The 27,458-nt window shown below is 51.1% G+C and overlaps 1 protein-coding gene across 8 annotated transcripts in view; it reads left to right on the top strand.

Annotated features, from left to right (window-relative positions):
* Positions 1-27,458, top strand: part of ciapin1 (cytokine induced apoptosis inhibitor 1) — a 132,460-nt gene that overhangs the window by 103,544 nt on the left and 1,458 nt on the right. For all 8 annotated transcript variants that reach the window (XM_072518672.1, XM_072518673.1, XM_072518679.1 and 5 more), the window contains 5 exons: positions 15,918-15,994; positions 18,638-18,809; positions 20,182-20,255; positions 23,148-23,266; positions 25,326-25,407. In XM_072518672.1, the coding sequence (XP_072374773.1) occupies positions 15,918-15,994; positions 18,638-18,809; positions 20,182-20,255; positions 23,148-23,266; positions 25,326-25,407 (524 nt within the window). The remainder of the gene's footprint in view (positions 1-15,917; positions 15,995-18,637; positions 18,810-20,181; positions 20,256-23,147; positions 23,267-25,325; positions 25,408-27,458) is intronic.

Here is a 27,458-nt window from a genome sequence, read left to right as displayed (position 1 = left end):
ATTTCAGCGGGGGCAGTGCGGAAGTGATTGCTGGGAGGTAAGTCTCTCCTTTAAAAACACTGACCTGGCCCCGTTTTCGGTCCCTCTTTTCTGTTTTTTAAAAAAAATTTTAGTATTTAAGGCGGGAACAGGAAGTTCGACCCGCGGACTTCTGGGAAGACCCTCACCAATAAATTCTGGTGGAGAGGAAACCCGAGACACTACACGTGTAGTGTCTCCCACCCGCCCTCCTCCTCTAACCTAATAATAAAACCCATTGGTGTGAGGTAAGTACCATATTTTATTATTAACACTGAGAAGGTAAGTAAGTGATTTTTACTCATTTTTACTTTCGTACCTTTTTCAAATTGTGTGTGTGTCGGGGGGGGGAAACTGAAGTGACATCACAGAAAAGCTGTGGCCTGAGTGGCTGGTTGGGATTCTACACTAAATTAAAAAATTAAGCATTGGTAACTAATTAAACATAATTACTTAATTATAATTTAGAGGGATATCTAAGCCAGAGATCGGAGAGTACTATATTTAGCTTTCGCATTTCTATTAGAAATCTAGTGCTAGGAAACAGATAGTTAACAGTAACTTTGAAATTTAAAAAAAATATATTTTAAAAAAATTTTAATTTTAATTAATTGACGCAATGTCAGTTAGAGGGGTGCAGTGCTCTGACTGTGAGATGTGGCAGGTCCGGGAGGCTTCCAGCGTCCCGGATGGTTTCATCTGCAGAAAGTGCACCAAACTGGAGCTCCTCACAGACCGCATGGTTCGGTTGGAGCAGCAATTGGATGCACTTAGGAGCATGCAGGTGGCGGAAAGCGTCATAGATCGCAGTTATGTAAATGTGGTCACACCCAAGGTGCAGGCAGAGAAATGGGTGACCACCAGAAAGGGCAGGCAGTCAGTGCAGGAATTCCCTGTGGTTGTCCCCCTCTCGAACAGATATACCCCTTTGGATACTGTCGGGGGGGATAGCCTATCAGGGGAAAACAGCAGCAGCCAGAGCAGTGGCACCACGGCTGGCTCTGATGTTCAGAAGGGAGGGTCAAAGCGCAGAAGAGTAATAGTAATAGGGGACTTTATAGTCAGGGGCACAGATAGGCGCTTCTGTGGACGTGAAAGAGACTCCAGGATGGTATGTTGCCTCCCTGGTGCCAGGGTCCAGGATGTCTCCGAACGGGTAGAGGGCATCCTGAAGGGGGAGGGCAAACAGGCAGAGGTCGTTGTACATATTGGTACTAACGACATAGGCAGGAAGGGGCATGAGGTCCTGCAGCAGGAGTTCAGGGAGCGAGGCAGAAAGTTAAAAGACAGGACCTCGAGGGTTGTAATCTCGGGATTACTCCCTGTGCCACGTGCCAGTGAGGCTAGAAATAGGAAGATAGAGCAGCTAAACACGTGGCTAAACAGCTGGTGTAGGAGGGAGGGTTTCCATTATCTGGACCACTGGGTGCTCTTCCGGGGCAGGTGTGACCTGTATAAGAAGGACGGGTTGCATCTAAACCGGAGAGGCATAAATATCCTGGCCGCAAGGTTTGCTAGTGTCACATGGGAGGGTTTAAACTAGTATGGCAGGGGGGTGGGCACGGGAGCAATAGGTCAGAAGGTGAGAGCATTGAGGGAGAACTAGGGAATAGGGACAGTGTGGCTCTGAGGCAGAGCAGACAGGGAGAAGTTGCTGAACACAGCGGGTCTGGTGGCCTGAAGTGCATATGTTTTAATGCAAGAAGTATTACGGGTAAGGCAGATGAACTTAGAGCTTGGATTAGTACTTGGAACTATGATGTTGTTGCCATTACAGAGACCTGGTTGAGGGAAGGGCAGGATTGGCAGCTAAACGTTCCAGGATTTAGATGTTTCAGGCGGGATAGAGGGGGATGTAAAAGGGGAGGCGGAGTTGCGCTACTGGTTCGGGAGAATATCACAGCTGTACTGCGGGAGGACACCTCCGAGGGCAGTGAGGCTATATGGGTAGAGATCAGGAATAAGAAGGGTGCAGTCACAATGTTGGGGGTTTACTACAGGCCTCCCAACAGCCAGCGGGAGATAGAGGAGCAGATAGGTAGACAGATTTTGGAAAAGAGTAAAAGCAACAGGGTTGTGGTGATGGGAGACTTCAACTTCCCCAGTATTGACTGGGACTCACTTAGTGCCAGGGGCTTAGACGGGGCGGAGTTTGTAAGGAGCATCCAGGAGGGCTTCTTAAAACAATATGTAGACAGTCCAACTAGGAAAGGGGCGGTACTGGACCTGGTATTGGGGAATGAGCCCGGCCAGGTGGTAGATGTTTCAGTAGGGGAGCATTTCGGTAACCGTGACCACAATTCAGTAAGTTTTAAAGTACTGGTGGACAAGGATAAGAGTGGTCCTAGGATGAATGTGCTAAATTGGGGGAAGGCTAATTATAACAATATTAGGCGGGAACTGAAGAACATAGATTGGGGGCGGATGTTTGAGGGCAAATCAACATCTGACATGTGGGAGGCTTTCAAGTGGCAGTTGAAAGGAATTCAGGACCGGCATGTTCCTGTGAGGAAGAAGGATAAATACGGCAATTTTCGGGAACCTTGGTTGACGAGAGAAATTGTAGGCCTCGTCAAAAAGAAAAAGGAGGCATTTGTCAGGGCTAAAAGGCTGGGAATAGACGAAGCCTGCGTGGAATATAAGGAAAATAGGAAGGAACTTAAGCAAGGAGTCAGGAGGGCTAGAAGGGGTCACGAAAACTCATTGGCAAATAGGGTTAAGGAAAATCCCAAGGCTTTTTACACGTACATAAAAAGCAAGAGGGTAGCCAGGGAAAGGGTTGGCCCACTGAAGGATAGGCAAGGCAATCTATGTGTGGAGCCAGAGGAAATGGGCGAGGTACTAAATGAATACTTTGCATCAGTATTCACCAAAGAGAAGAAATTGGTAGATGTTGAGTCTGGAGAAGGGTGTGTAGATAGCCTGGGTCACATTGAGATCCAAAAAGACGAGGTGTTGGGTGTCTTAAAAAATATTAAGGTAGATAAGTCCCCAGGGCCTAATGGGATCTACCCCAGAATACTGAAGGAGGCTGGAGAGGAAATTGCTGAGGCCTTGACAGAAATCTTTGGATCCTCGCTGTCTTCAGGGGATGTCCCGGAGGACTGGAGAATAGCCAATGTTGTTCATCTGTTTAAGAAGGGTAGCAAGGATAATCCCGGGAACTACAGGCCGGTGAGCCCGAACCCTCAAGAGTATTGAAAGTCAAAGAGATCTAGGCGTACAGGTCCACAGGTCATTGAAAGGGGCAACACAGGTGGAGAAGGTAGTCAAGAAGGCATATGGCATGCTTGCCTTCATTGGCCGGGGCATTGGGTATAAGAATTGGCAAGTCATGTTGCAGCTGTATAAAACCTTAGGCCACATTTGGAGTATAGTGTTCAATTCTGGTCGCCACACTACCAGAAGGATGTGGAGGCTTTAGAGAGGGTGCAGAAGAGATTTACCAGAATGTTGCCTGGTATGGAGGGCATTAGCTATGAGGAGCGGTTGAATAAACTCGGTTTGTTCTCACTGGAACGAAGGAGGTTGAGGGGAGACCTGATAGAGGTATACAAAATTATGATGGGCATAGACAGAGTGGATAGTCAGAGGCTTTTCCCCAGAGTAGAGGGGTCAATTGCTAGGGGGCATAGGTTTAAGGTGAGAGGGGCAAGGATTAAAGTAGATGTACGAGGCAAGTTTTTTACGCAGAGGGTAGTGGGTGCCTGGAACTTGCTACCGGAGGAGGTGGTGGAAGCAGGGACGATAGTGACATTTATGGGGCATCTTGACAAATACATGAATAGGATGGGAATAGAGGGATACGGACACAGGAAGTGTAGAAGATTGTAGTTTAGTCGGGCAGCATGGTCGGCACGGGCTTGGAGGGCCGAAGGGCCTGTTCCTGTGCTGTACATTTCTTTGTTCTTTGTAGTCCCGTTCAATGTTGGGGAAGTTAAAATCTCCCATCACGACCACCTATTGCTCCTACATTTTTCTATAATCTGTCTACAAATTTGTACCTCTACTTCACGCTCGCTTTTGGGAGGCCTGTAGTAAAGTCCCAACAGTGTTACTGCACCCTTCCTATGTTTTAGCTGTACCCATGTTGCCTCAGTGCTCGAATCCTCCATCATGCCCTCCTTAATCACAACTGTGATATCATCTCTGACCAGTAATGCAACTCCTCCACCCCTTTTACCTCCCTCTCTATCCCTCCTGAAGCATCTATACCCTGGGGTATTTAGTTGCCAGTCTTGCCCTTCCCTCAACCAAATCTCAGTAATACCAATAACATCATATTCCCAGATACTAATCCAAGCCCTAAGTTCATCTGCCTTACCTGCTACACTTCTCGCATTGAAACAAATGCACCTCAGACCACCTGTCCCTTTGCGTTCATCATCTATTCCCTGTCTACTCTTCCCCTTAGTCACATTGAGTTTATAATCTAGTACTTTACTGGCTTTAGTTGCTGCCTCTTTACTGACCTCTAACTTCCTAATCTGGTTCCCATCCCCCTGCCACATTAGTTTAAAACCTCCCCAGCAGTGTTAGCAAAAGCACCCCCTAGGACATTGGTTCCAATACTGCCCAGATGTAGACCATCCAATTTGTAATGGTCCCACCACCCCCAGAACCGGTTCCAATGTCCCAAAAATCTGAACTCCTCCCTCCTGCACCATCTCTCAAGCCACGTATTCATTCTGACTATTCTTGAATTTTTACTCTGACTGTCTCGTGGCACTGGTAGCAATCCTGAGATTACTACCTTTGAGGTCCTACTTTTTAACTTATCTCCTAACTCCCTAAATTCTGATTGTAGGACCTCATCCCATTTTTTACCTGTATCGTTGGTGCCTATATACACCACAACAACTGGCTGTTCACCCTCCCCCTTCAGTATGTCCTGCCGCCGATCTGAGACATCCCTGACCCGTGCACCCGGGAGGCAACATACCATTCGGGATTCTCGTTTTCGACCACAGAAACGCCTGTCTACTCCCCTTACGATTGAATCCTCTATGACTATAGCCCTGCCAGTCTCTTTCCCGCCCTTCTGTGCAGCAGAGCCAGACACGGTGCAGTGAGCCTGGCTACTACTACCTTCTCCTAGTGAGTCATCTCCCCTAACAGTATCCAAAACGGTATACCTGTTTTGGAGGGAGATGACTGCAGGGGACACCTGCACTGCCTTCCTGCTCTTTCTCTGCCTTTTGGTCACCCATTCCCTGTCTCCCTCACCAATCCTAATCTGCGGTGTGACCAACACACTGAACGTGCTAGCCACAACCTCCTCAGCATCGCGGATGCTCCAGAGTGAGTCCATCCGCAGCTCCTGAGTCGTCATGCGATCTAACAGGAGCTGCAGCTGGACACACCTCCCGCACATGAAGGCGTCAGGTGCATCGGTTGTGTCCCTTAACTCCCACATTGAGCACGAGGAGCATTGTGGATAGCACAATTGCTTCACAGCTCCAGGGTCCCAGGTTCGATTCCGGCTTGGGTCACTGTCTGTGCGGAGTCTGCACGTCCTCCCCTTGTGTGCGTGGGTTTCCTCCGGTTGCTCCGATTTCCTCCCACAGTCCAAAGATGTGCAGGTTAGGTGGATTGGCCATGATAAATTGCCCTTAGTGTCCAAAATTGCCCTTAGTGCTGGGTGGGGTTACTGGGTTACGGGGATAGGGTGGAGGTGTTGACCTTGGGTAGGGTGCTCTTTCCAAGAGCCAGAACAGACTCGATGGGCCGAATGGCCTCCTTCTGCACTGTAAATTCTATGATAACACGGGTCTGGGATCTCCTGCCATTTTTACACTTTACCTTAACTGATTACAAATATAATATCAAATAATGAATACGTGAAAGGAATAAAGATTTTACTCACCAATCACAATACTTACCAATACACGAAGAGTTAAATTTCTCCCAACTACTGCTAATTGGAGCACTTTCCTTAACAGCCAATTAGGTCACTGCTTTGCTGTGATGTCACTCTTCAAGGTAAGTTTTTAAAGAGGAAAACTTGCCTTCCCGACAGACCCCTGGCCACTGCTCCCGCCGAAAATCTGAAGTCTAATTCTCCGGCACCTGTGTCCCCGCCGCTCTCCTCGCACCCGTTTATCCTGTGTCCCCGCCGCTCTCCTCGCGCTCTTTTATCCTGTGTCCCCGCCGCTCTCCTCGCGATCTTTCACTGTGTCCTTGCCGCTCTCCTCGCGCTCTTTTATCCTGTGTCCCCGCCGTTCTCCTCGCGCTCTTTCACTGAGTCTCCGCCGCTCTCCTCGCGCTCTTTCACTGAGTCTCCGCCGCTCTTCTCGCGTTCTTTCACTGAGTCCCCGCCGCTCTTTCATTGCAGGATGTGACGTCACAGTTCAACTTCTTTCCACTTCTACCTGCCCTCGACTCTCCCTCTTGATCTTTACTCAGCTGGGATCCTTACAGTGATTGCCTTTTTTTTTGGTTAGAGGAGGAGGTAGGGAGGGAAACACTGAAGAAGTGTTTTGGGTTTAACTGTCACTTGACAACAGCTCCTCCACAAACCACCTTCAAGATACGGTGACCGCAATGCACTGATGCAAATTTTCCCCACATCAGCCAATCAGCAGCTCTGCTCCACTGCCCTCTGCTGGTTTTTATATCTGCAAATTTGAAACTAATGTTGGTTCTCTAGAGAGCGACTCTGAGAAATTGCTAACAGAAAACAATGAAATGGCAGAGGTGTTGAATAGGCATACTTGAACAGTGTAGAAGACTGAGAGAACTTTGCAATGGTACTTGAAAATCAAGAAGTGAACGGGAAGGAGGAACTTAAAACCATCACCGTGGAAAATGCTGGGAAAGCTATTAGACCAAAGGCTGCGTCCTCGGCTTAAAAGAAGGGCCTGCAGAGACAGTAGAGACAATGGTTATAATATTGCAAAATTCCTTAGATTCTGGAAGGGTCCCAGTGAATTGGAAAATAGTGAATATAACACCTTTATTCAAGAAAGGAGGGAGTCAGAAATCAAAAAACTAACACCTGCCAGAAATTGTTAAAATCCATTATTAAAGAGGTTATGGCAGGATACTTAGAAATCAAAATGTGATCAGACTGAGTCGTGATGAAGTTGTGAAAGTGAAATTGTTTTTAACTAATTTATTAAAGTTTTTTGAGGAAGAAAGAAGCAAGGTTGATGAAGGGGAGACTGGTGCACTTCGATTTTCAAAAAGCATTTGATAAACTGCCACATCAAGAGAACATGCTGTAGGGCATAACATATTAGCCTGTGTTATGGGCCAGGGTTTAGAGAATCCCAAAGTGTATCATGGAGTTCACCTGACCCACAACTTTTACTAGATTGTGGTATGGAGAGCACATGGCCCACTCTACAGGTGTGGTATAGCAGAAATTTAAAAGTAATTTTTAAAGCAAAACAATGTTTATTCCATGAACTCAGTTAACTTTTTAAAAACATAACAGTGAACATCTTAGCAACCATCAATTCAAATACACCCCCCAAAGAATTCAATACTCTTAAGTAATCCTTTAACTTTCCTTTTAACATCTATAAGACAAAAATACTTTTTGCAGAAGCACAGGTTTAAATTCTCTACTGAGAACAGTTATCACTCTGAATTCACCAAATGATCTAGAGATAGTCTTTAGATGGCAGAGATCAAAATTATGCCTTCTTTGGCTGGCTGCAGCTCCGACAGTAAAACGAAACTCAAAAACACAGACACACCCAAGCTTTTCCTCAAAGCATATCTAAAAAGCAGAGCCAGAGCTCAGCTCCACCCCACACTCTGACATCACTGCAGCCACTTGAGCAGACAAACATTTCTTAAAGTGACATTCCAATGACACCTGGGTAAAGAATTGGCTGACTGTAACTAGCTGATGAGCTGTAACTAGCAGTGTGCCACAGGAATCGATGGTGGGACATCACAGTTTACAATCCATATCAATGATTTGGATGCAGGGACCAAATGTATAGTGAATTAATTTACTGCTCACCAAGATGAGGAGGAACATTTTTGACAGACAAGGGAGTTGGGTGCAGACAGTAAAATGGGAGTTGAGACCACAGCCAGATCCGTCATAATATTTTTCACAGTAACTTCATTGCAGTGTTCATGTAAGCCTACTTGTGACACTAATAAAGATGATTATTCTTACAGAATATGGGAACAGGCTCGAAAGGTTGAATGGCCAACTCCTAAGTCCTATGTAGTCAAGTTACATTCCTATGCAGAGCCCCCTAGATGATGAAAGAGATAGAGATTAAGATGGAGAAGAAAACATGTGCTCATGACCGATCCATAGAATATCTGCAGTGTGGAAGGAGGCCATTCGGCCCATCAAGTTTGCACCAACCTCGGAAAGAGCACACTTTATCTAGGATCACTCCCTGTAACCCCGCACATTGATCATGACTATCACACCTAATCTGCACATCTTTGGACTGTGGGAGGAAATCGGAGCATCCGGAGAAAACCCTCAGACATGGGGAGAACGTAGAAACTCCACACACAGGTCAGATTTGAACCCGGATCCCTGGTGCTGTGGGGCAGCAGTGCTAACCACTGTGCCACAGTCCTGCTGTCAGGTGGATAATGCAATTGAGAACCAGACTGAAGGTAGATGATTCAATGGGGAAGTGAAAGAGTAAATAAGAGAAGCAAAATGAGAGTATGTGAAGAGTCTGGCAGCTGACCTAAAAGGTGATGGAAGCTCAGCATGTTTTGAATGGAGCAGTTATAGAAAAATAGAACATTACAGCGCAGTACAGGCCCTTCGGCCCTCGATGTTGCACCAACCTGTGAAATCAATCTAAAGCCCATCTACACTATTCCATTATCATCCATTTGTTTATCCAATGACCTTTAAATGCCCTTAATTATAGCTGCCCTTAGTTATAGCTGGGGGAAGGGCAATTATGATGCCATTAGATGTGACTTGGGGGGGATAAGGTGGAGAAGTAGGCTGCAAGTGTTGGGCACACTGGATAAGTGGGGCTTGTTCAAGGATCAGCTACTGCGTGTTCTTGATAAGTAGGTACCGGTCAGACAGGGAGGAAGGCGTCGAGCGAGGGAACCGTGGTTTACCAAGGAAGTGGAATCTCTTGTTAAGAGGAAGAAGGAGGCCTATGTGAAGATGAGGTGTGAAGTTTCGGTTGGGGCGATGGATAGTTACAAGGTAGAGAGGAAGGATCTAAAGAGAGAGCTAAGACGAGCAAGGAGGGGACATGAGAAGTATTTGGCAGGAAGGATCAAGGAAAACCCAAAAGCTTTCTATAGGTATGTAAGGGATAAGCGAATGACTAGGGAAAGAGTAGGACCAGTCAAGGACCGGGATGGGAAATTGTGTGTGGAGTCTGAAGAGATAGGCGAGATACTAAATGAATATTTTTCGTCAGTATTCACTCAGGAAAAAGATAATGTTGTGGAGGAGAATGCTGAGCCCCAGGCTAATAGAATAGATGGCATTGAGGTACGTAGGGAAGAGGTGTTGGCAATTCTGGACAGGCTGAAAATAGATAATTCCCCGGGACCTGATGGGATTTATCCTAGGATTCTCTGGGAGGCCAGGGAAGAGATTGCTGGACCTTTGGCTTTGATTTTTATGTCATCATTGGCTACAGGAATAGTGCCAGAGGACTGGAGGACAGCAAATGTGGTCCCTTTGTTCAAAAAGGGGAGCAGAGACAACCCCGGCAACTATAGACCGGTGAGCCTCACGTCTGTAGTGGGTAAAGTCTTGGAGGGGATTATAAGAGACAAGATTTATAATCATCTAGATAGGAATAATATGATCAGGGATAGTCAGCATGGCTTTGTGAAGGGTAGGTCATGCCTCACAAACCTTATTGAGTTCTTTGAGAAGGTGACTGAACAGGTAGACGAGGGTAGAGTAGTTGATGTGTATATGGAGTCCAGCAAAGCGTTTGCAAAAAATACGGAGGCTGGGGATTGAGGGTGATTTAGAGATGTGGATCAGAAATTGGCTAGCTGAAAGAAGACAGAGGGTGGTGGTTGATGGGAAATGTTCAGAATGGAGTTCAGTTACAAGTGGAGTACCACAAGGATCTGTTCTGGGGCCGTTGCTGTTTGTCATTTTTATCAATGATCTAGAGGAAGGCGCAGAAGGGTGGGTGAGTAAATCTGCAGACGATACTAAAGTCGGTGGTGTTGTCGATAGTGTGGAAGGATGTAGCAGGTTACAGAGGGATATAGATAAGCTGCAGAGCTGGGCTGAGGTGGCAAATGGAGTTTAATGTAGAGAAAGTGTGAGGTGATTCACTTTGGAAGGAATAACAGGAATGCGGAATATTTGGCTAATGGTAAAGTTCTTGGAAGTGTGGATGAGCAGAGGGAACTAGGTGTCCATGTACATAGATTCCTGAAAGTTGCCACCCAGGTTGATAGGGTTGTGAAGAAGGCCTATGGAGTGTTGGCCTTTATTGGTAGAGGGATTGAGTTCCGGAGTCAGGAGGTCATGTTGCAGCTGTACAGAACTCTGGTACGGCCGCATTTGGAGTATTGCGTACAGTTCTGGTCACCGCATTATAGGAAGGCTTTGGAGCGGGTGCAGAGGAGATTTACCAGGATGTTGCCTGGTATGGAGGGAAAATCTTATGAGGAAAGGCTGATGGACTTGAGGTTGTTTTCGTTGGAGAGAAGAAGGTTAAGAGGAGACTTAATAGAGGCATACAAAATGATCAGGGGGTGAGGTAGGGTGGACAGTGAGAGCCTTCTCCCGCGGATGGAAATGGCTGGCACGAGGGGACATAGTTTTAAACTGAGAGGTAATAGATATAGGACAGAGGTCAGAGGTAGGTTCTTTACGCAAAGAGTAGTGAGGCCGTGGAATGCCCTACCTGCTACAGTAGTGAACTTGCCAACATTGAGGGCATTTAAAAGTTTATTGGATAAACATATGGATGATAATGGCAGAGTGTAGGTTAGATGGCTTTTGTTCCGGTGCAACATCATGGGCCGAAGGGCCTGTACTGCGCTGTATCGTTCTATGTTCTATATCAAATGTAGATTTACCTTCAAACAGCTGCTCCCAATCCACATTCCTCAGCTCCTGCCGAATTTTGTTACAGTTGGCCTTCCCTCAATTTAGCACTCTTCCTTTGGACCACTCTCGTCTTTGTCCATGATTATTCTAAAACTTACGGAATTGTGATCACTATTCCCAAAGTAATCCCCGACTGAAACTTCCAACCAGCTGGCCTGGCTCATTCCCCAACACCAGGTCCAGTATGGCCTCTTCCTGAGTTGGACTATTTGCATACTGCCCTGGAAACCCTCCTGGATGCTCCTTACAAATTCTGCTCCATCTAGACCTCTGACACTAAGTGTATCCCAGTCAATGTTGGGAAAATTGAAATCTCCTATCACCATCACCCTGTTGCTCCTACATCTTTCCATAATCTGTTTACATATTTGTACCTCTATCTCACGCTCCCTGTTGGGATGTCTGTAGTACAGCCCCAACAGTGTTACCGCACCCTTCCTATTTCTGAGCTCTGCCCATATCGCCCCACTGCTCGAGTCCTCCATAGTGCCCTCCTTCAGCACAGCTGTGATATCCTCTCTGACCAGTAATGCAACTCCTCCACCCCTTTTACCTCCCTCTCTATCCCGCCTGAAGCATCAATATCCTGGGATACTTAGCTGCCAATCATGCCCTTCCCTCAACCAAGTCTCAGTAATAGCAATAACATCACACTCCCAGGTACTAATCCAAACCCTAAGTTCATCTGCCTTACCTACTACACTTCTTGCATTAAAACAAATGCACCTCAGACCACCAGTCCCTTTGCGTTCATCATCTGCTCCCTGCCTACTCTTCCCCTTTGTCATGCTGACTCCATGATCTAGTTCCTTACAGGCTTTAGTTACTACCTCCCGACTGTCCACTAATCTCCTCATTTGGTTCCCATCCCCCTGCCACATTAGCTTAAACCGTCCCCAACAGCGTTAGCAAAAGCACACCCAAGGGCATTGGTTCCAGTCCAGCCCAGATGTAGACCGTCCAATTTGTAGTTGTCCCACTTCCCCCAGAACCAGTCCCAATGTCCCAAAAATCTGAACCCCTCCCTCCTGCACCATCTCTCAAGCCACGCATTCATCCTGCCGATTCTTTCATTTCTGCTCTGACTACCCCGTGGCACTGGTAGCAATCCTGAGATTACTACTCCGAGGTACGACTTTTTAACTTGGCTCCTAACTCCCTAAATTCTGCTTGTAGGACTTCATCCCGTTTTTTACCTATACCATTGGTGCTTATGTGCACCACGACAACTGGCTGTTCACCCTCCCCCTTCAGAATGTTCTGCAGCCGATCTGAGACATCCCTGACCCGTGCACCTGGGAGGCAACATACCATTCGGGAGTCTCGTGTTCGACCACAGAACCGCCTATCTACTCCGCTTACGATTGAATCCCCTATGACTGTAGCCCTTCCATTCTTTTTCCCGCCCTTCTATACAGCAGAGCCAGCCACGGTGCCATGAACCTGGCTACTACTGCCTTCCCCTGGTGAGTCATCTCCTCCAACAGTATCCAAAACGGTATACCTGTTTTGGAGTGAGATGACCGCAGGGGACACCTCCCACAAGTCCCGAAAGACGTGCTTGTTAGGTGGATTGGACATTCTGAATTCTCCCTCAGTGTACCCGAACAGGTGCCAGAATGTGGCGACTAGGGGCTTTTCACAGTAACTTCATTGCAGTGTTAATGTAAGCCTAATTGTGACAATAATAAAGATTATTATTATTAATACTTAGTTCAAGGCATGATGTGGAGATGCCAGCGTCGGACTGCGGTGAGCACAGTAAGAAGTCTTACAACACCAGGTCCTATTTGAGGCCGTACTCGTGTGCGGAACTTGGCTATAAGTTTCTGCTCGGCGATTTTGCGTTGTCACGCGTACTGCAAAGAAGTGTACCGACGACTCAACAGCCAGGAACACTACAGACAGTTACCCTCAGATCCGACCAAGGAACACACCCGCCAACTCCACAGACTGATCAAGACCTTGGATCCAGACCTTCAGAGCACCCTACGTGCTCTCATCCCACGTACTCCCCGCGTTGGAAATCTCTACTGCCTCCCGAAAATACACAAGGCCAACAAGCCAGCCCGTCCTATCATATCAGGCAATGGGACCCTGTGTGAGAACCTCTCTGGCTACATCGAGGGCATCTTGAAACCCATCGTACAAGGAACGCGTAACTTCTGTCGCGACACGACGGACTTTCTACAGAAACTCAGCACCCATTGACCAGTTGAACCAGGAACATTGCTCGTCACAATGGACGTCTCGGCACTCTACACCAGCATCCCCCATTGCTGCAACAGCCTCAGTACTCAACACCTACAACTGCCAATCTCCAGACGCAATTCTGCAACTCATCCGCTTCATTCTGGATCACAACGTTTTCACCTTTCACAACAAGTTCTTCATCCAGATGCACGGAACAGCCATGGGGACCAAATTCGCACCTCAATATGCCAACATTTTCATGCACAAGTTTGAACAAGTCCTCCTCACCGCACAGGACCTTGAACCAACGTTATACACCAGATACATCGATGACATTTTTTTCCTTTGGACCCACGGCGAAGAATCACTGAAACGACTACACGATGACATTAATAAGTTCCATTCTACCCTCAGACTCACCATGGACTACTCTTCAGAATTGGTTGCATTCTTGGACACACTCATCTCCCTCAAGGACGACTCAGCACTTTGCTTTACCGCAAGCCCACGGATAACCTCACGATGCTCCACTTCTCCCGCTTACACCCTAAACACATGAAAGAAGCCATTCCCTATGGACAAGCTGTCCATATACACAGGATCTGCTCAGACGAGGAAATGAAAATCGCTTATTGTCACAAGTAGGCTTCAAATGAAGTTACTGTGAAAAGCCCCTAGTCGTCACATTCCAGCTCCTGTTCGGGAAGGCTGGTACGGGAATTGAACCGTGCTGCTGGCCTGCCTTGGTCTGCTTTCAAAGCCAGCGATTTAGCCCTGTGCTAAATCAGGCGGAGCGTAACAGACATCTACAGACGCTTAAAGATGCCCTCGCACGAACGGGATATGGCGCTCGACTCATCGATCAACAGTTCCAACGTGCCACAGCAAAAAAACGCACCGACCTCCTCGGAAGACAAACACGGGACACAACCGACAGAGTACCCTTCATCGACCAGTACTTCCCCGGAGCGAAGAAACTACGACATCATCTTCGCAGCCTTCAACACGTCATCGATGAAGACGAACATCTTGCCAAGGTCATCCCCACACCCCCACTACTTGCCTTCAAACAACCGCGCAACCTCAAACAAACCATTGTTTGCAGCAAACTACCCAGTCTTCAGAAGAGCGACCACGACACCACACAACCCTGCCATGGCAATCTCTGCAAGATGTGCCAGATCATCGACATGGGTACCACCATGACACGTGAGAACACCACCCACCAGGTACGCAGTACATACTCGTGCGACTCGGCCAACGTTGTCTACCTCATACGCTGCAGGAAAGGATGTCCCGAAGCGTGGTACATTGGCGAGACCATGCAGACGCTGCGACAACAGATGAACGGACATCGCGCAACAATCACCAGGCAGGAATGTTCCCTTCCAGTCTGGGAACACTTCAGCAGTCAAGGGCATTCAGCCTCTGATCTCCAGGTAAGCGTTCTCTAAGGTAGCCTTCAGGACGTGCGGCAACGCAAAATCGCCGAGCAGAAACTTATAGCCAACTTCTGCACACATGAGTGCGGCCTCAACCGGGACCTGGGATTCATGTTGCATTACATTCATCCCCCACCATATGGCCTGGGCTTGCGAAATGCTACCAACTGTCCTGGCTTGAGACAATTCACACCTCTTTAACCTGGGGTTACCCCATCTCTGGATCTGTAAAGACTTAATTACCTGCAAATGCTTACATTCAAAGCATTGTCTTGCATCTTTGACTTTGTATATGTATGTCTCTGGAACATACCTCTTCATTCACCTGAGGAAGGAGCAGTGCACCGAAAGCTAGTGATTCAAAACAAACCTGTTGGACTTTAGCCTGGTGTTGTAAGACTTCTTACCTAGTTCAAGGCAGGCAGAGGGAGCTTTACTCTGCACTGTCCTTATTCAGTCTGGTAACACGCAAGTGTTAGCTCTGAATACCCAATGTAGGACAGAGAAAGATCTGATTGGGTGTCTTTCTAATTAGCTTTCTCAGTCATGTCTCCTAACGTGGTGATGTCGGAGCACAAGCTTAGCTGACTTTGCAGTTGTAATGTCATTGGGCTGGTAATCCAGAGGATCAGGCTAATCCTGAACGTGAGTACAAATCCCACCAGAGCAGCTGGTGAAATGCAAATTCAATAAATAAAAATCTGGAATTGAAAGCTAATGTCCGGAATGGTGCAAAAATGAAACCATTGTTGATTGTTGTTAAAACCCATTTGGTTCACTAATGTCCTTTCGGAACAGAAATCTGCTGTCCTTACCTGGTTTGAGCTACATGTGACTCCAGACCCACAGCAATGTAATTGCCCTCTGATACAGCCCAGCAAGCCACTCAGTTCATGGACAGTTGGGGAAGTGCAATAATTGCTGGTCATGCCAGAGATGGCTTTAAACCATTAAAGAGTAAAAGAAAAACAATTTGCTGTGCCTCATACCCCAGTTCTAGCAGGTGTCATTGGGTGGTGCTAGATTCCGGATGGGATGGTAACACTTGGTTGTGTGGAGCAAGATTGCACCCCCCTGTGAGGATCATTGCCCTGAGTTGTAGGGGTATCTGTCATGTCCGTCCACCTCAGTGCTTCAATGGGCAATGTCATCAACTCCCTTCATATCAGCCGTGGAGCAGTGTGATGCTCAGACCCTCTGCTCTCTTGTGTTTGCATTAGGTGATTTCAACAAACTGAAGACTGGATCCCAGCTCAGCACTACCCTGAAGCTCGCCGGATTTACAGAGATCACTGAGGTAGGGCTCCTTATGCTGCCTAAAGGACACCCAGCTGTGGCAGAGCAGGGGGAGGATGTTGCAAGAGAGACAGTATGGTGGGGAAAGGCTACATTGAGTGAGGGGGGGGGTTTGGGGGGGGGGAAGGTGCCAAAAAGAGTGGTGGGGGAGCTGCAGATGAGAGGGGGGCTAGGAGAGGGAGAGGGGGGCTAGGAGAGGGAGAGGGGGGCTAGGAGAGGGAGAGGGGGGCTAGGAGAGGGAGAGGGGGGCTAGGAGAGGGAGAGGGGGTCGAGGGGAAGGAGGGGGGGTCGAGGGGAAGGAGGGGGGGTCGAGGGGAAGGAGGGGGGGTCGAGGGGAAGGAGGGGGGGTCGAGGGGAAGGAGGGGGGGTCGAGGGGAAGGAGAGGGGGCGAGGGGAGGGAGGGGGGGGCGAGGGGAGGGAGGGGGGGGCGAGGGGAGGGAGGGGGGGGCGAGGGGAGGGAGGGGAGGGAGAGGGGGGGCGAGGGGAGGGAGGGGGGGGCGAGGGGAGGGAGGGGGGGGCGAGGGGAGGGAGAGGGGGGGCGAGGGGAGGGAGGGGGGGGCGAGGGGAGGGAGGGGGGGGCGAGGGGAGGGAGAGGGGGGGCGAGGGGAGGGAGAGGGAGAGGGGGGGCGAGGAGAGGGAGAGGGGGGGCGAGGAGAGGGAGAGGGGGGCGAGGAGAGGGAGAGGGGGGGCGAGGAGAGGGAGAGGGGGGGCGAGGAGAGGGAGAGGGGGGGCGAGGTGAGGGAGAGGGGGGGCGAGGAGAGGGAGAGGGGGGGCGAGGAGAGGGAGAGGGGGGGCGAGGAGAGGGAGAGGGGGGGCGAGGAGAGGGAGAGGGGGGGCGAGGAGAGGGAGAGGGGGGCGGGGAGAGGGGGGGGCGAGGAGAGGGAGAGGGGGGGCGAGGAGAGGGAGAGGGGGGGCGAGGAGAGGTGGGACAGGAGCGGGAAAGGGGGGGCCAGGAGTGGGAGAGGGGGTGGGCCAGGAGAGGGAGAGGGGGGGGGCGAGGAGAGGGAGAGGGGGGGGCGAGGAGAGGGAGGGGGGGGGGCGAGGAGAGGGAGGGGGGGGGCGAGGAGAGGGAGAGGGGGGGGCGAGGAGCGGGAGAGGGGGGGGCGAGGAGCGGGAGAGGGGTGGCGAGGAGAGGGAGAGGGGGGTCGAGGAGAGGGAGATGGGGGGGCCGGGTGAGGAGAGGGAGGGGGGGCCAGGCGAGGCGAGGGAGAGGGGGGGGGCTGGGCGAGGAGAGGGAGAGGGGGAGCCGGGCGAGGAGAGGGGGGGCCGGGAGAGGGGGGGGCCAGGCGAGGAGAGGGGGTACGGGGGGGGCGAAGAGAGAACGGGAGAGGGGGTGGGGAGAGGGAGAAGGGGGGTGGGGAGAGGGAGAAGGGGGTGGGGAGAGGGAGAAGGGGGGTGGGGAGAGGGAGAAGGGGGGTGGGGAGAGGGAGAAGGGGGGTGGGGAGAGGGAGAAGGGGGGTGGGGAGAGGGAGAAGGGGGGTGGGGAGAGGGAGAAGGGGGGTGGGGAGAGGGAGAAGGGGGGTGGGGAGAGGGAGAAGGGGGGTGGGGAGAGGGAGAGGGGGGGCGGGGAGAGGGAGAGGGGGGGCGGGGAGAGGAGAGGGGGGGGCTGGGAGAGGGAGAGGGGTGGGGCGGGGAGAGGGAGAGGGGTGGGGCGGGGAGAGGGAGAGGGGGGGCGGGAGAGGGAGAAGGGTGGGGGCGGGGAGAGGGAGTGGGGGGGGCGGGGAGAGGGAGTGGGGGGGCGGGGAGAGGGAGTGGGGGGGCGGGGAGAGGGAGTGGGGGGGCGGGGAGAGGGAGAGGGGGGGGAGAGGGAGAGGGAGAGGGGGGGGCGGGAGAGGGAGAAGGGTGGGGCGGGGAGAGGGGGAGGGGGGGCGGGGAGAGGGAGTGGGGGGGGCGGGGAGAGGGAGAGGGGGGGAGAGGGAGAGGGAGAGGGGGGCGGGAGAGGGAGAAGGGTGGGGCGGGGAGAGGGGGAGGGGGGGGCGGGGAGAGGGAGAGGGGGGGGCGGGGAGAGGAGAGGGAGTGGGGGGGGCGGGGAGAGGGAGAGGGGTGGGGCGGGGAGAGGGAGAGGGGTGGGGCGGGGAGAGGGAGAGGGGGGGGGAGAGGGAGAGGGAGAGGGGGGGGCGGGAGAGGGAGAAGGGTGGGGCGGGGAGAGGGGGAGGGGGGGGGCGGGGAGAGGGAGAGGGGGGGGCGGGGAGAGGAGAGGAAGTGGGGGGGGCGGGGAGAGGGAGAGGGGTGGGGCGGGGAGAGGGAGAGGGGGGGGGGAGAGGGAGAGGGAGAGGGGGGGGGGAGAGGGAGAGGGAGAGGGAGAGGGGGGGCGGGGAGAGGGAGAGGGTGGGTGGCCTGAGGGAGAGACGGGCGGGGAGAGAGTGGTCTGTGGTCCAGGGAGAATGGGACCTCAGTCTCGTCGCCATTCTTCCAGACACAACCCAGCCTTGTGTAACTTCAAAATTATCCTCATGATTCACCCTGACACAGTTGACAGCTGAGACTCGGGTACTTTACCCTGGCAACTGCACAGTTGGCTGGTCTACATTGAAGGTGTATGTACCTAATGAGCTGGCGTGAGGCTCTCTTGCTTCACAAGAAGTTTATCCTGTTCACACACCCAGCAGCACTAACACGATCCACAAACTCTGCTTCTTTGTAGATACATACTGACCCTCCAACAGCTGAAGAGCTGAGCTCCATAAAACAATCTGTCGGTTACCAAGGTAACAACTTGATAAAGAAGGAGTTGATGGCTAAGAAACCAAACTTTGAAGTTGGATCTTCTGCTCAACTGAAACTGTCCTTTTTGAAGAAAGCAAAAGCAGCAATGGGTAAGAACATGAGAACTCGGAGCAGGAGTAGGCCATCTGGCCCCTCGAGCCTGCTCCGCCATTCAATGAGATCATGGCTGATCTTTTGTGGACTCAGCTCCACTTTCCGGCCCGAACACCATAACCCTTAATCCCTTTATTCTTCAAACAACTATCTATCTTTATCTTAAAAACATTTAATGAAGGAGCCTCTACTGCTTCACTGGGCAAGGAATTCCATAGATTCACAACCCTTTGGGTGAGGAAGTTCCTCCTAAACTCAGTCCTAAATCTACTTCCCCTTATTTTGAGGCTATGCCCCCTAGTTCTGCTTTCACCCGCCAGTGGAAACAACCTCCCCATATCTATCCTATCTATTCCCTTCATAATTTTATATGTTTCTATAAGATCCCCCCTCATCCTCCTAAATTCCAACGAGTACAGTCCCAATCTACTCAACCTCTCTTCGTAATCCAATCTAAGTATAGCACCATTGCCTGAAGACTTTGTAATATGCTCTGTGGGGGAATGGACTAATCATTTCTCTTTGTGTGGTTATGTAGCCGAGGCAATACAAACATGAACATCCACATCCATTCCAGAAATTAATGAAATCCTAAATTGCCCCTTGTCAATCTGGCTGCTGACTCCGAGAGACCAGACCTGCGCCATGTTTCTCAGCCGATCCGCTGCTGTAATCACCATCATCACTTCAAAGAATATTCTGTGTATTTTTAAGTATGTGCTGCTCAATGTGAGGGGAACAAATCAATTAGAAATGCAGGCAGCAAGCATAACCCCAACTTTCCAGCTGCCTGCCATTTTAATTCTCCACCGTGCTCACATTTCTGTCCTCAACTTGCTGTGATGTTCCATTGAAGCTCAGCGCAAACTGGAAGAACAGTGCATAAACTTCTGATTACGCCTTCTGGACTCAATGTTGAGTTCAGAAACTTAATCTTTTTCCCCCACGCCTATTTAATCTGTTTTGCTTTTAGTCTCCATTTTGTTTTTCTCATTTTTGCTTTTGGACAGAAGTTGTTTGGAATTGTGCCATTCAATTCTTTTCTGGACACTTTTCTTTTTACTTGTCTCATTCTCACCCCTTTTTCTCTGACTCATCATCTCTTTGTTGTGTAGTCACTGCCACCTTTTGCCATATCAGTTCTCCCCCTCCTCATTTCACCTTGATAAAAGCTTTCATATCTAACTTTCCCCAGTTGAAATGGAAGTTCACAGCCTGAAATATTAACTCTGTTTCTCTCTGCACTGTTACTGCCGGATCTTCGGTTCCTGTTTTTCTGAATTTGCCTTATGGAACTGTGCCTGTGGTCAGATGCTGAGAATGTGAGCAATGTGAGGTCACACTAACCCGTGGAACTTATTGTTATAGAGAAACCTCAGCTGGACGCCAACACGAGGAAGGCCTGGACGCTGTCAGCCATGGACATGAATGACGATGATGTGGTGAGCTCTCCTTCTCAAATCCTGTGGTTCCCTGTGCTTCAGGTCTCCAAGGGACCTCCCTGGGTGGGGGAGAACGGAGGTAAAATTGCCCAGCCCCTGAACTACACCGGGGATCCCAGTACAAGAAGGTGCAGAGATGGTGGTGCCCTTTTAATCTTTGTGCCCACTCAGTGCTGCTCCCTCCCAGCTCATCCCACTCTCCTGTATGGGGAATTGCAGCACAATGTGATGTGCTGGGTGAACGAAGAGCTTGTGTTCATAGAATTTACAGTGCAGAAGGAGGCCATTCGGCCCATCGAGTCTGCACCCGACTTAAATCCACACCTCCACCCTATCACTGTAATCCAGTAACCCCACTTAAGCTTTTTCTGGACACTAAGGGCAATTTAGCATGGCCAATCCACCTAACCTGCACATCTTTGGACTGTGGGAGGAAACCGGAGCACCCGGAGGAAACCCACGGAGAAACGGGGAGAATGTGCAGACTCCACACAGGCAGTCACCCAATCGGGAATGGAACCTGGGACCCTGGAGCTGTGAAGCGACAGTGCTAACCACTGTGCTACCTCGCTATCACAGACATCACAAGCAGTCAGGAGGACCCTGTAGGCAGCACTGTGAAGGATTATTGAAGTCAGCTCCCGTGTGGAGGGCATGAACTAGTAAATTACTGACTCCAGGAAGAGTCAAGCCAAGCTGTGACTACACCAAGCTGGGAGGGTGTTTACCCGGATTTGGGGGAGATCCCAGTGTTTACACGGACCGGCGAGATCCCGGTGTTTACCCGGATTTGGGGGAGATCCCGGTGTTTACACGGATCGGGGAGATCCCGGTGTTTACACAGACCGGCGAGATCCCGGTGTTTACACGGACTGGGGAGAACCCGGTGTTTACACGGATCGGGGAGATCCCGGTGTTTACACGGACCGGCGAGATCCCGGTGTTTACACGACCGGGGAGATCCCGGTGTTTACACGACCGGGGAGATCCCGGTGTTTACACAGATCGGGGAGATCCCGGTGTGTACGCGGATTGGGGAGATCCCGGTGTTTACACAGACCGGCGAGATCCTGGTGTTTACATGGATCGGGGAGATCCCGGTGTTTACACGGACCGGCGAGATCCCGGTGTTTACGCGGATCGGGGAGATCCCGGTGTTTACACGGACCGGGGTGATCCCGGTGTTTACACGGACCGGCGAGATCCCGGTGTTTACAAGGATCGTGGAGATCCCGGTGTTTACACGGATCGGGGAGATCCCGGTGTTTACACGGACCGGGGGTGGTGGCGATATCCCAGCGATTACACGGATCGGTGGTGGTGAGGATATTCCAGTGTTTACCCGGGTGCGGGGGGGGAGGAGATTATGGAATTTACAGTGCAAAAGGAGGCCATTAGGCCCATCGAGTCTGCATCAGCCCTTGGAAAGAGCATATTACTTAAGCCCATGCCCCCCATGCTATCCCCTAACCTAGTTACTCGACTTAACCGTTTGGACAAAGGGGCAATTTAGCATGGCCAATCCACCTAACCGGCACATCTTTGGACTGTAGGAGGAAACCAGAGCAACCGACGGAAACCCACGCACACACGGGGAGAAAATGCAAACCGCACACAGTCACCCGAGGTCGGAATTCAACCTGGGTCCTTGGTGCAGTGAGGCAGCAGTGCTAACCACTGTGCTGCCCACAGACCCTGGCATTTAGTTGTGCAGTGCTGAATCACCTATCACCACGTTGTGGATTGTCCACAATAAATCCTCAATGGCGTAACTCTGCACAAGCCCACCCTGCTTATGTAGGCCCAGACCACGGCTATAGGAGTGAGGTGATGTTAATGGCCTCTGAATTCAGGGACTGAGAGTTCAAATTGTACCATGGCAGTTTGAGGCTGTGATTTATAGAAACTGTACAACTCATGTGGTTTCATTAATCTGCTGTCTGCCCTAGATATCCTCATCTGCGTGAGTCATTCTGAACTGCCCTCTGCATTGGCCAAGCACACTGCTCAGCAACAAAATGCTTCAACGCAATTAGCAATGGCTTGAAATGCTGACCACACTAGCGTTGCTCACACCTTGTGAATAAAGAAAATAATGCCATAAGACATAGGAACAGAATTAGGCCACTCGGCCCATCGAGTCTGCTCTGCCATTCAATCATGGCTGATATGTTTCTCATCCCCCATTCTCCTGCCTTCTCCCTATAACACTGGGCTGGTTTAGCACAGGGCGAAATCACTGGCTTTGAAAGCAGACCAAGGCAGGCCAGCAGCACGGTTCAATTCCCGTATCAGCCTCCCCGAACAGACGCCAGAATGTGGCGACTAGGGGCTTTTCACAGTAACTTCATTTGAAGCCTACTTGTGACAATAAGCGATTTTCACTTCACTTTTTTCACACCTGATCCCCTTATTAATCAAGAACTTATCTAACTCTGTCTTAAAGACACTCAGTGATTTGGCCTCCATAGCCTTAAATAAGATTCTGCCCTCATCCTTCTGAACTCCAGCAAGTCCAGACCCAGAGTCCTCAACCGTTCCTCATATGACAAGCTCGTAAGTCATTTTATCCCTCTGTAACACCAGGGACATGATAACTGGAGCTGCCGGGGAGAAAGTCAATGTCTGGGGTACCAGACGTCACCAAACCTTATCACAATTCACTTTGGAGATTCACGACCAAACAAATCAATATGTAGTTATCAGGCAGAGCTGATATTCGTAATTCTGATTCACTGCAAAACGAAGGAATGTTGATAACACCCGATCATAACAGCAGCTGCAATTATATAAATCTACCCCAGAGCCAGCAGGCGCACAGTCTCCACAGGGCCAAGAGTCAAAGCTGCACTGAGTGACAACCAGTCCATATCTCTCTCTGTCTTTCCTCAGGATCTCATTGATTCTGATGAGCTGCTTGATGAGGCCGATTTGAAGAAACCCGATCCGGCCTCGCTCCGGACCATGGACTGCGGCGATGGCAAGAAGAAGAAACGGGCCTGTAAAAATTGGTCAGTGTGAATGACTCCCATCATCTGCTGGGAAATAGTGATCACAATAAGAACCTCCAAGCCTGTGCCGATCATGATGTCCTAAGTAAAAAAAGAAAGTTTGAAAATGACACATTCCAATTACGAACAAGAATTTTAATACCAATTGTATCGGTATGAGGGGAGATTGATTGGCAAATAAACTAAAGCGTATGACGGTGAACAAACAGTGGGAAACGTTTAAAGGAACAGTTCAAAATATTCAACAAAAATCCATTCCATCGAAAAACAAAACCTGAGCAAGAAAGATCCATGTGTGGCTCATGCAGCTGTTTATGGATAGTATTTTTAAAATTCCTTCATGGTAATGGGCGTCACAGGCTCGGCCAGCATTGGCCTGACCTCTGACCTGCTCTTGTAGCTGCAGTATTTAAATTACTGGTCCAGTCAGTTTCTCATCAATGGGAACAGCCCGACCTGGACCTACCCCCTCAAGTCACTCACCATCCTGACCTGGAAATATGTCGCCGTTCCTTCACTGGCGCTGGGTCAAAATGCTGGAACACACTCCCTAACAGCACTGTGGGTGTACCTACACCACATGGACAAGTAAGTGGCTTGTGGCCAGGAAATAAATGCTGGACTAACCAGTGACGCTGGTTAAAAATCCCTAACTGCCTTTGAACTGCTCAGCTATTTCAGACGCACATATTTAATTTCTCTGCGTCTGGAGTCACTCAGGCCAGGTAAGGAAGGCAGATTGATTTGCAGCCCACCCTCAAACATCCACTCCCTCTCGTTCTGCACATTAGCAGCCGTGTGTACCATTTGCAAGATGCACTGCAGGAACTCACCAAGACTCCTTGGACAGCACATTCCAAATCCACATCTCCCATCCAGAAGGATGGGAGCAGATACCTGGGAACACCACCACCTGGAAGTTCACCTCCAAGTCACGGGCAGCACGGTAGCACAAGTGAATAGCACTCTGGCTTCACAGCTCCAGGGTTCCAGGTTCGATTCCCCGCAGGGTCACTGTGTGCGGAGTCTGCATGTTCTCCCCGTGTCTGTGTGGGATTCCTCCGGGTGCTCCGGCTTCCTCCCACAGTCCAAAGACGTGCAGGTTAGGTGGATTGGCCATGCTAAATTGCCCTTTGTGTCCAGAAAAAGGTTAGGAGGGGTTATTGGGTTACGGGTACAGAACAAAGAACAAAGAAATGTACAGCACAGGAACAGGCCCTTCGGCCCTCCAAGCCCGTGCCGACCATACTGCCCGACTAAACTACAATCTTCTACACTTCCTGGGTCCGTATCCCTCTATTCCCATCCTATTCATATATTTGTCAAGATGCCCCTTAAATGTCCCGATCGTCCCTGCTTCAACCACCTCCTCCGGTAGCGAGTTCCAGGCACCCACTACCCTCTGTGTAAAAAAACTTGCCTCGTACATCTTCTCTAAACCTTGCCCCTCTCACCTGAAACCTATGCCCCCTAGTAATTGACCCCTCTACCCTGGGGAAAAGCCTCTGACTATCCACTCTGTCTATGCCCCTCATAATTTTGTACGGTGGAAGTGAGGGCTTAAGTGGGTTGGTGCAGACTCGATGGGCCGAATGGCCTCCTTCTGCACTATGCTCTATGTTCTAAGTCACTCAGCAGCCTGACTTGGAAATATATCGCCGTTCCTTCACTGTCGCTGAGTCAACATCCAGATCTTCCTCCGGAATAGATTTAGATTTATTGTTCGTGTACCAAAATACAATGAAAAATATTATTCTATGTGCAGCACTGTGGGTGTACCGACACCGCAGGGACTGCAGCGGTTGACGAAGGCAGCTCACCACCAACTTGTCCAGGGAAATTGGAGAGGGGCAATAACAGCTGACCGAATAAAATAACATACACCCTCCCCTTGCTCACCTATCTCCTCATTCCCTCATACGCTGCTCCTCCCCCTCTCAGGTTGTTATGTTATTCAGCTGAGTGTGTGTTGCATGTTGGATCTAATGGATATTTGAGCTGCTCATTACTGGTGTTGCTAAAAGGAGCTGAAAAGTAATTGTCAGTCTCTGTTTTGCAGCACCTGTGGCCTGGCTGAAGAACTAGGGGGGAAAGGATCAAAAGATGTCAAGATGTTGCAGGTGAAATCATCTTGTGGAAGTGTGAGTATCATCAGCCTGTCAAATTAGCAAAGCTAGCAGGAGTCTGAACACGCAAGCTAATCATTCTCCAGCTTGCAATGACAAAAACAATCAATACGGTGTGCACAGTCCCACAGCATCTATTTTCCCTTCTCTCAATAGATTAATTCTCTCTCTCGTTGCACTGGGGGCCCTCTGATGGCTGTGTGTCTCTGTCTCTCTCTCGCGCTGTGTGTATCTCTCGCGTGTTATGTGTGTGTCTCTCTCACACGCTATGTGTATGTATCTCTTGTGTGCCCTGTGCGTGTCTTTTGCGTGCCCTGTGCGTGTCTCTTGCGTGCCCTGTGCGTGTCTCTTGCGTGCCCCGTGCGTGTCTCTTGCGTGCCCCGTGCGTGTCTCTTGCGTGCCCTGTGCGTGTCTCTTGTGAGCGTTGTGTGTCTCGCGTGCGTTGTCTCACGTGCGTTGTGTGTGTCTCGCGTGCGTTGTGTGTATCTCGCGTGCGTTGTGTGTGTCTCGCGTGCGTTGTGTGTGTCTCGCATACGCTGTGTGTGTCTCGCGTGCGCTGTGTGTGTCTCGCGTGCGCTGTGTGTGTCTCGCGTGCGCTGTGTGTGTCTCGCGTGCGCTGTGTGTGTCTCGCGTGCGCTGTGTGTGTCTCGCGTGCGCTGTGTGTCTCGCGTGCGCTGTGTGTGTCTCGCGTGCGCTGTGTGTGTCTCGCGTGCGCTGTGTGTGTCTCGCGGGCGCTGTGTGTGTCTCGCGGGCGCTGTGTGTCTCGCGGGCGCTGTGTGTCGCGTGCGCGGTGTGTGTCTCGTGCGCGGTGTGTGTCTCGCGCGCGGTGTGTGTCTCGGGCGGTGTGTGTGTGTGTGTCGGGCGGTGTGTGTGTGTGTCGGGCGGTGTGTGTGTGTGTCGGGCGGTGTGTGTGTGTGTCGGGCGGTGTGTGTCGGGCGGTGTGTGTGTGTGTCGGGCGGTGTGTGTGTGTGTCGGGCGGTGTGTGTGTGTGTCGGGCGGTGTGTGTGTGTGTCGGGCGGTGTGTGTGTGTGTCGGGCGGTGTGTGTGTGTGTCGGGCGGTGTGTGTGTGTGTCGGGCGGTGTGTGTGTGTGTCGGGCGGTGTGTGTGTGTGTCGGGCGGTGTGTGTGTGTGTCGGGCGGTGTGTGTGTGTGTCGGGCGGTGTGTGTGTGTGTCGGGCGGTGTGTGTGTGTGTCGGGCGGTGTGTGTGTGTGTCGGGCGGTGTGTGTGTGTGTCGGGCGGTGTGTGTGTGTGTCGGGCGGTGTGTGTGTGTGTCGGGCGGTGTGTGTGTGTGTCGGGCGGTGTGTGTGTGTGTCGGGCGGTGTGTGTGTGTGTCGGGCGGTGTGTGTGTGTGTCGGGCGGTGTGTGTGTGTGTCGGGCGGTGTGTGTGTGTGTCGGGCGGTGTGTGTGTGTGTGTCGGGCGGTGTGTGTGTGTGTGTCGGGCGGTGTGTGTGTGTGTGTCGGGCGGTGTGTGTGTGTGTGTCGGGCGGTGTGTGTGTGTGTGTCGGGCGGTGTGTGTGTGTGTGTCGGGCGGTGTGTGTGTGTGTGTCGGGCGGTGTGTGTGTGTGTGTGTCGGGCGGTGTGTGTGTCGGGCGGTGTGTGTGTGTGTGTCGGGCGGTGTGTGTGTGTGTGTCGGGCGGTGTGTGTGTGTGTGTCGGGCGGTGTGTGTGTGTGTGTCGGGCGGTGTGTGTGTGTGTGTCGGGCGGTGTGTGTGTGTGTGTCGGGCGGTGTGTGTGTGTGTGTCGGGCGGTGTGTGTGTGTGTGTCGGGCGGTGTGTGTGTGTGTGTGTGTGTCGGGCGGTGTGTGTGTGTGTGTCGGGCGGTGTGTGTGTGTGTGTCGGGCGGTGTGTGTGTCGGGCGGTGTGTGTGTGTGTGTGTCGGGCGGTGTGTGTGTGTCGGGCGGTGTGTGTGTGTGTGTCGGGCGGTGTGTGTGTGTGTGTCGGGCGGTGTGTGTGTGTGTGTCGGGCGGTGTGTGTGTGTGTCGGGCGGTGTGTGTGTGTGTCGGGCGGTGTGTGTGTGTGTGTCGGGCGGTGTGTGTGTGTGTGTCGGGCGGTGTGTGTGTGTGTGTCG

This window comes from Scyliorhinus torazame, chromosome 10, assembly GCF_047496885.1.
Source record: "Scyliorhinus torazame isolate Kashiwa2021f chromosome 10, sScyTor2.1, whole genome shotgun sequence".
NCBI classification, from domain to species: Eukaryota; Metazoa; Chordata; class Chondrichthyes; order Carcharhiniformes; family Scyliorhinidae; genus Scyliorhinus; species Scyliorhinus torazame.
This window is presented reverse-complemented; position numbering and strand designations above follow the sequence as displayed.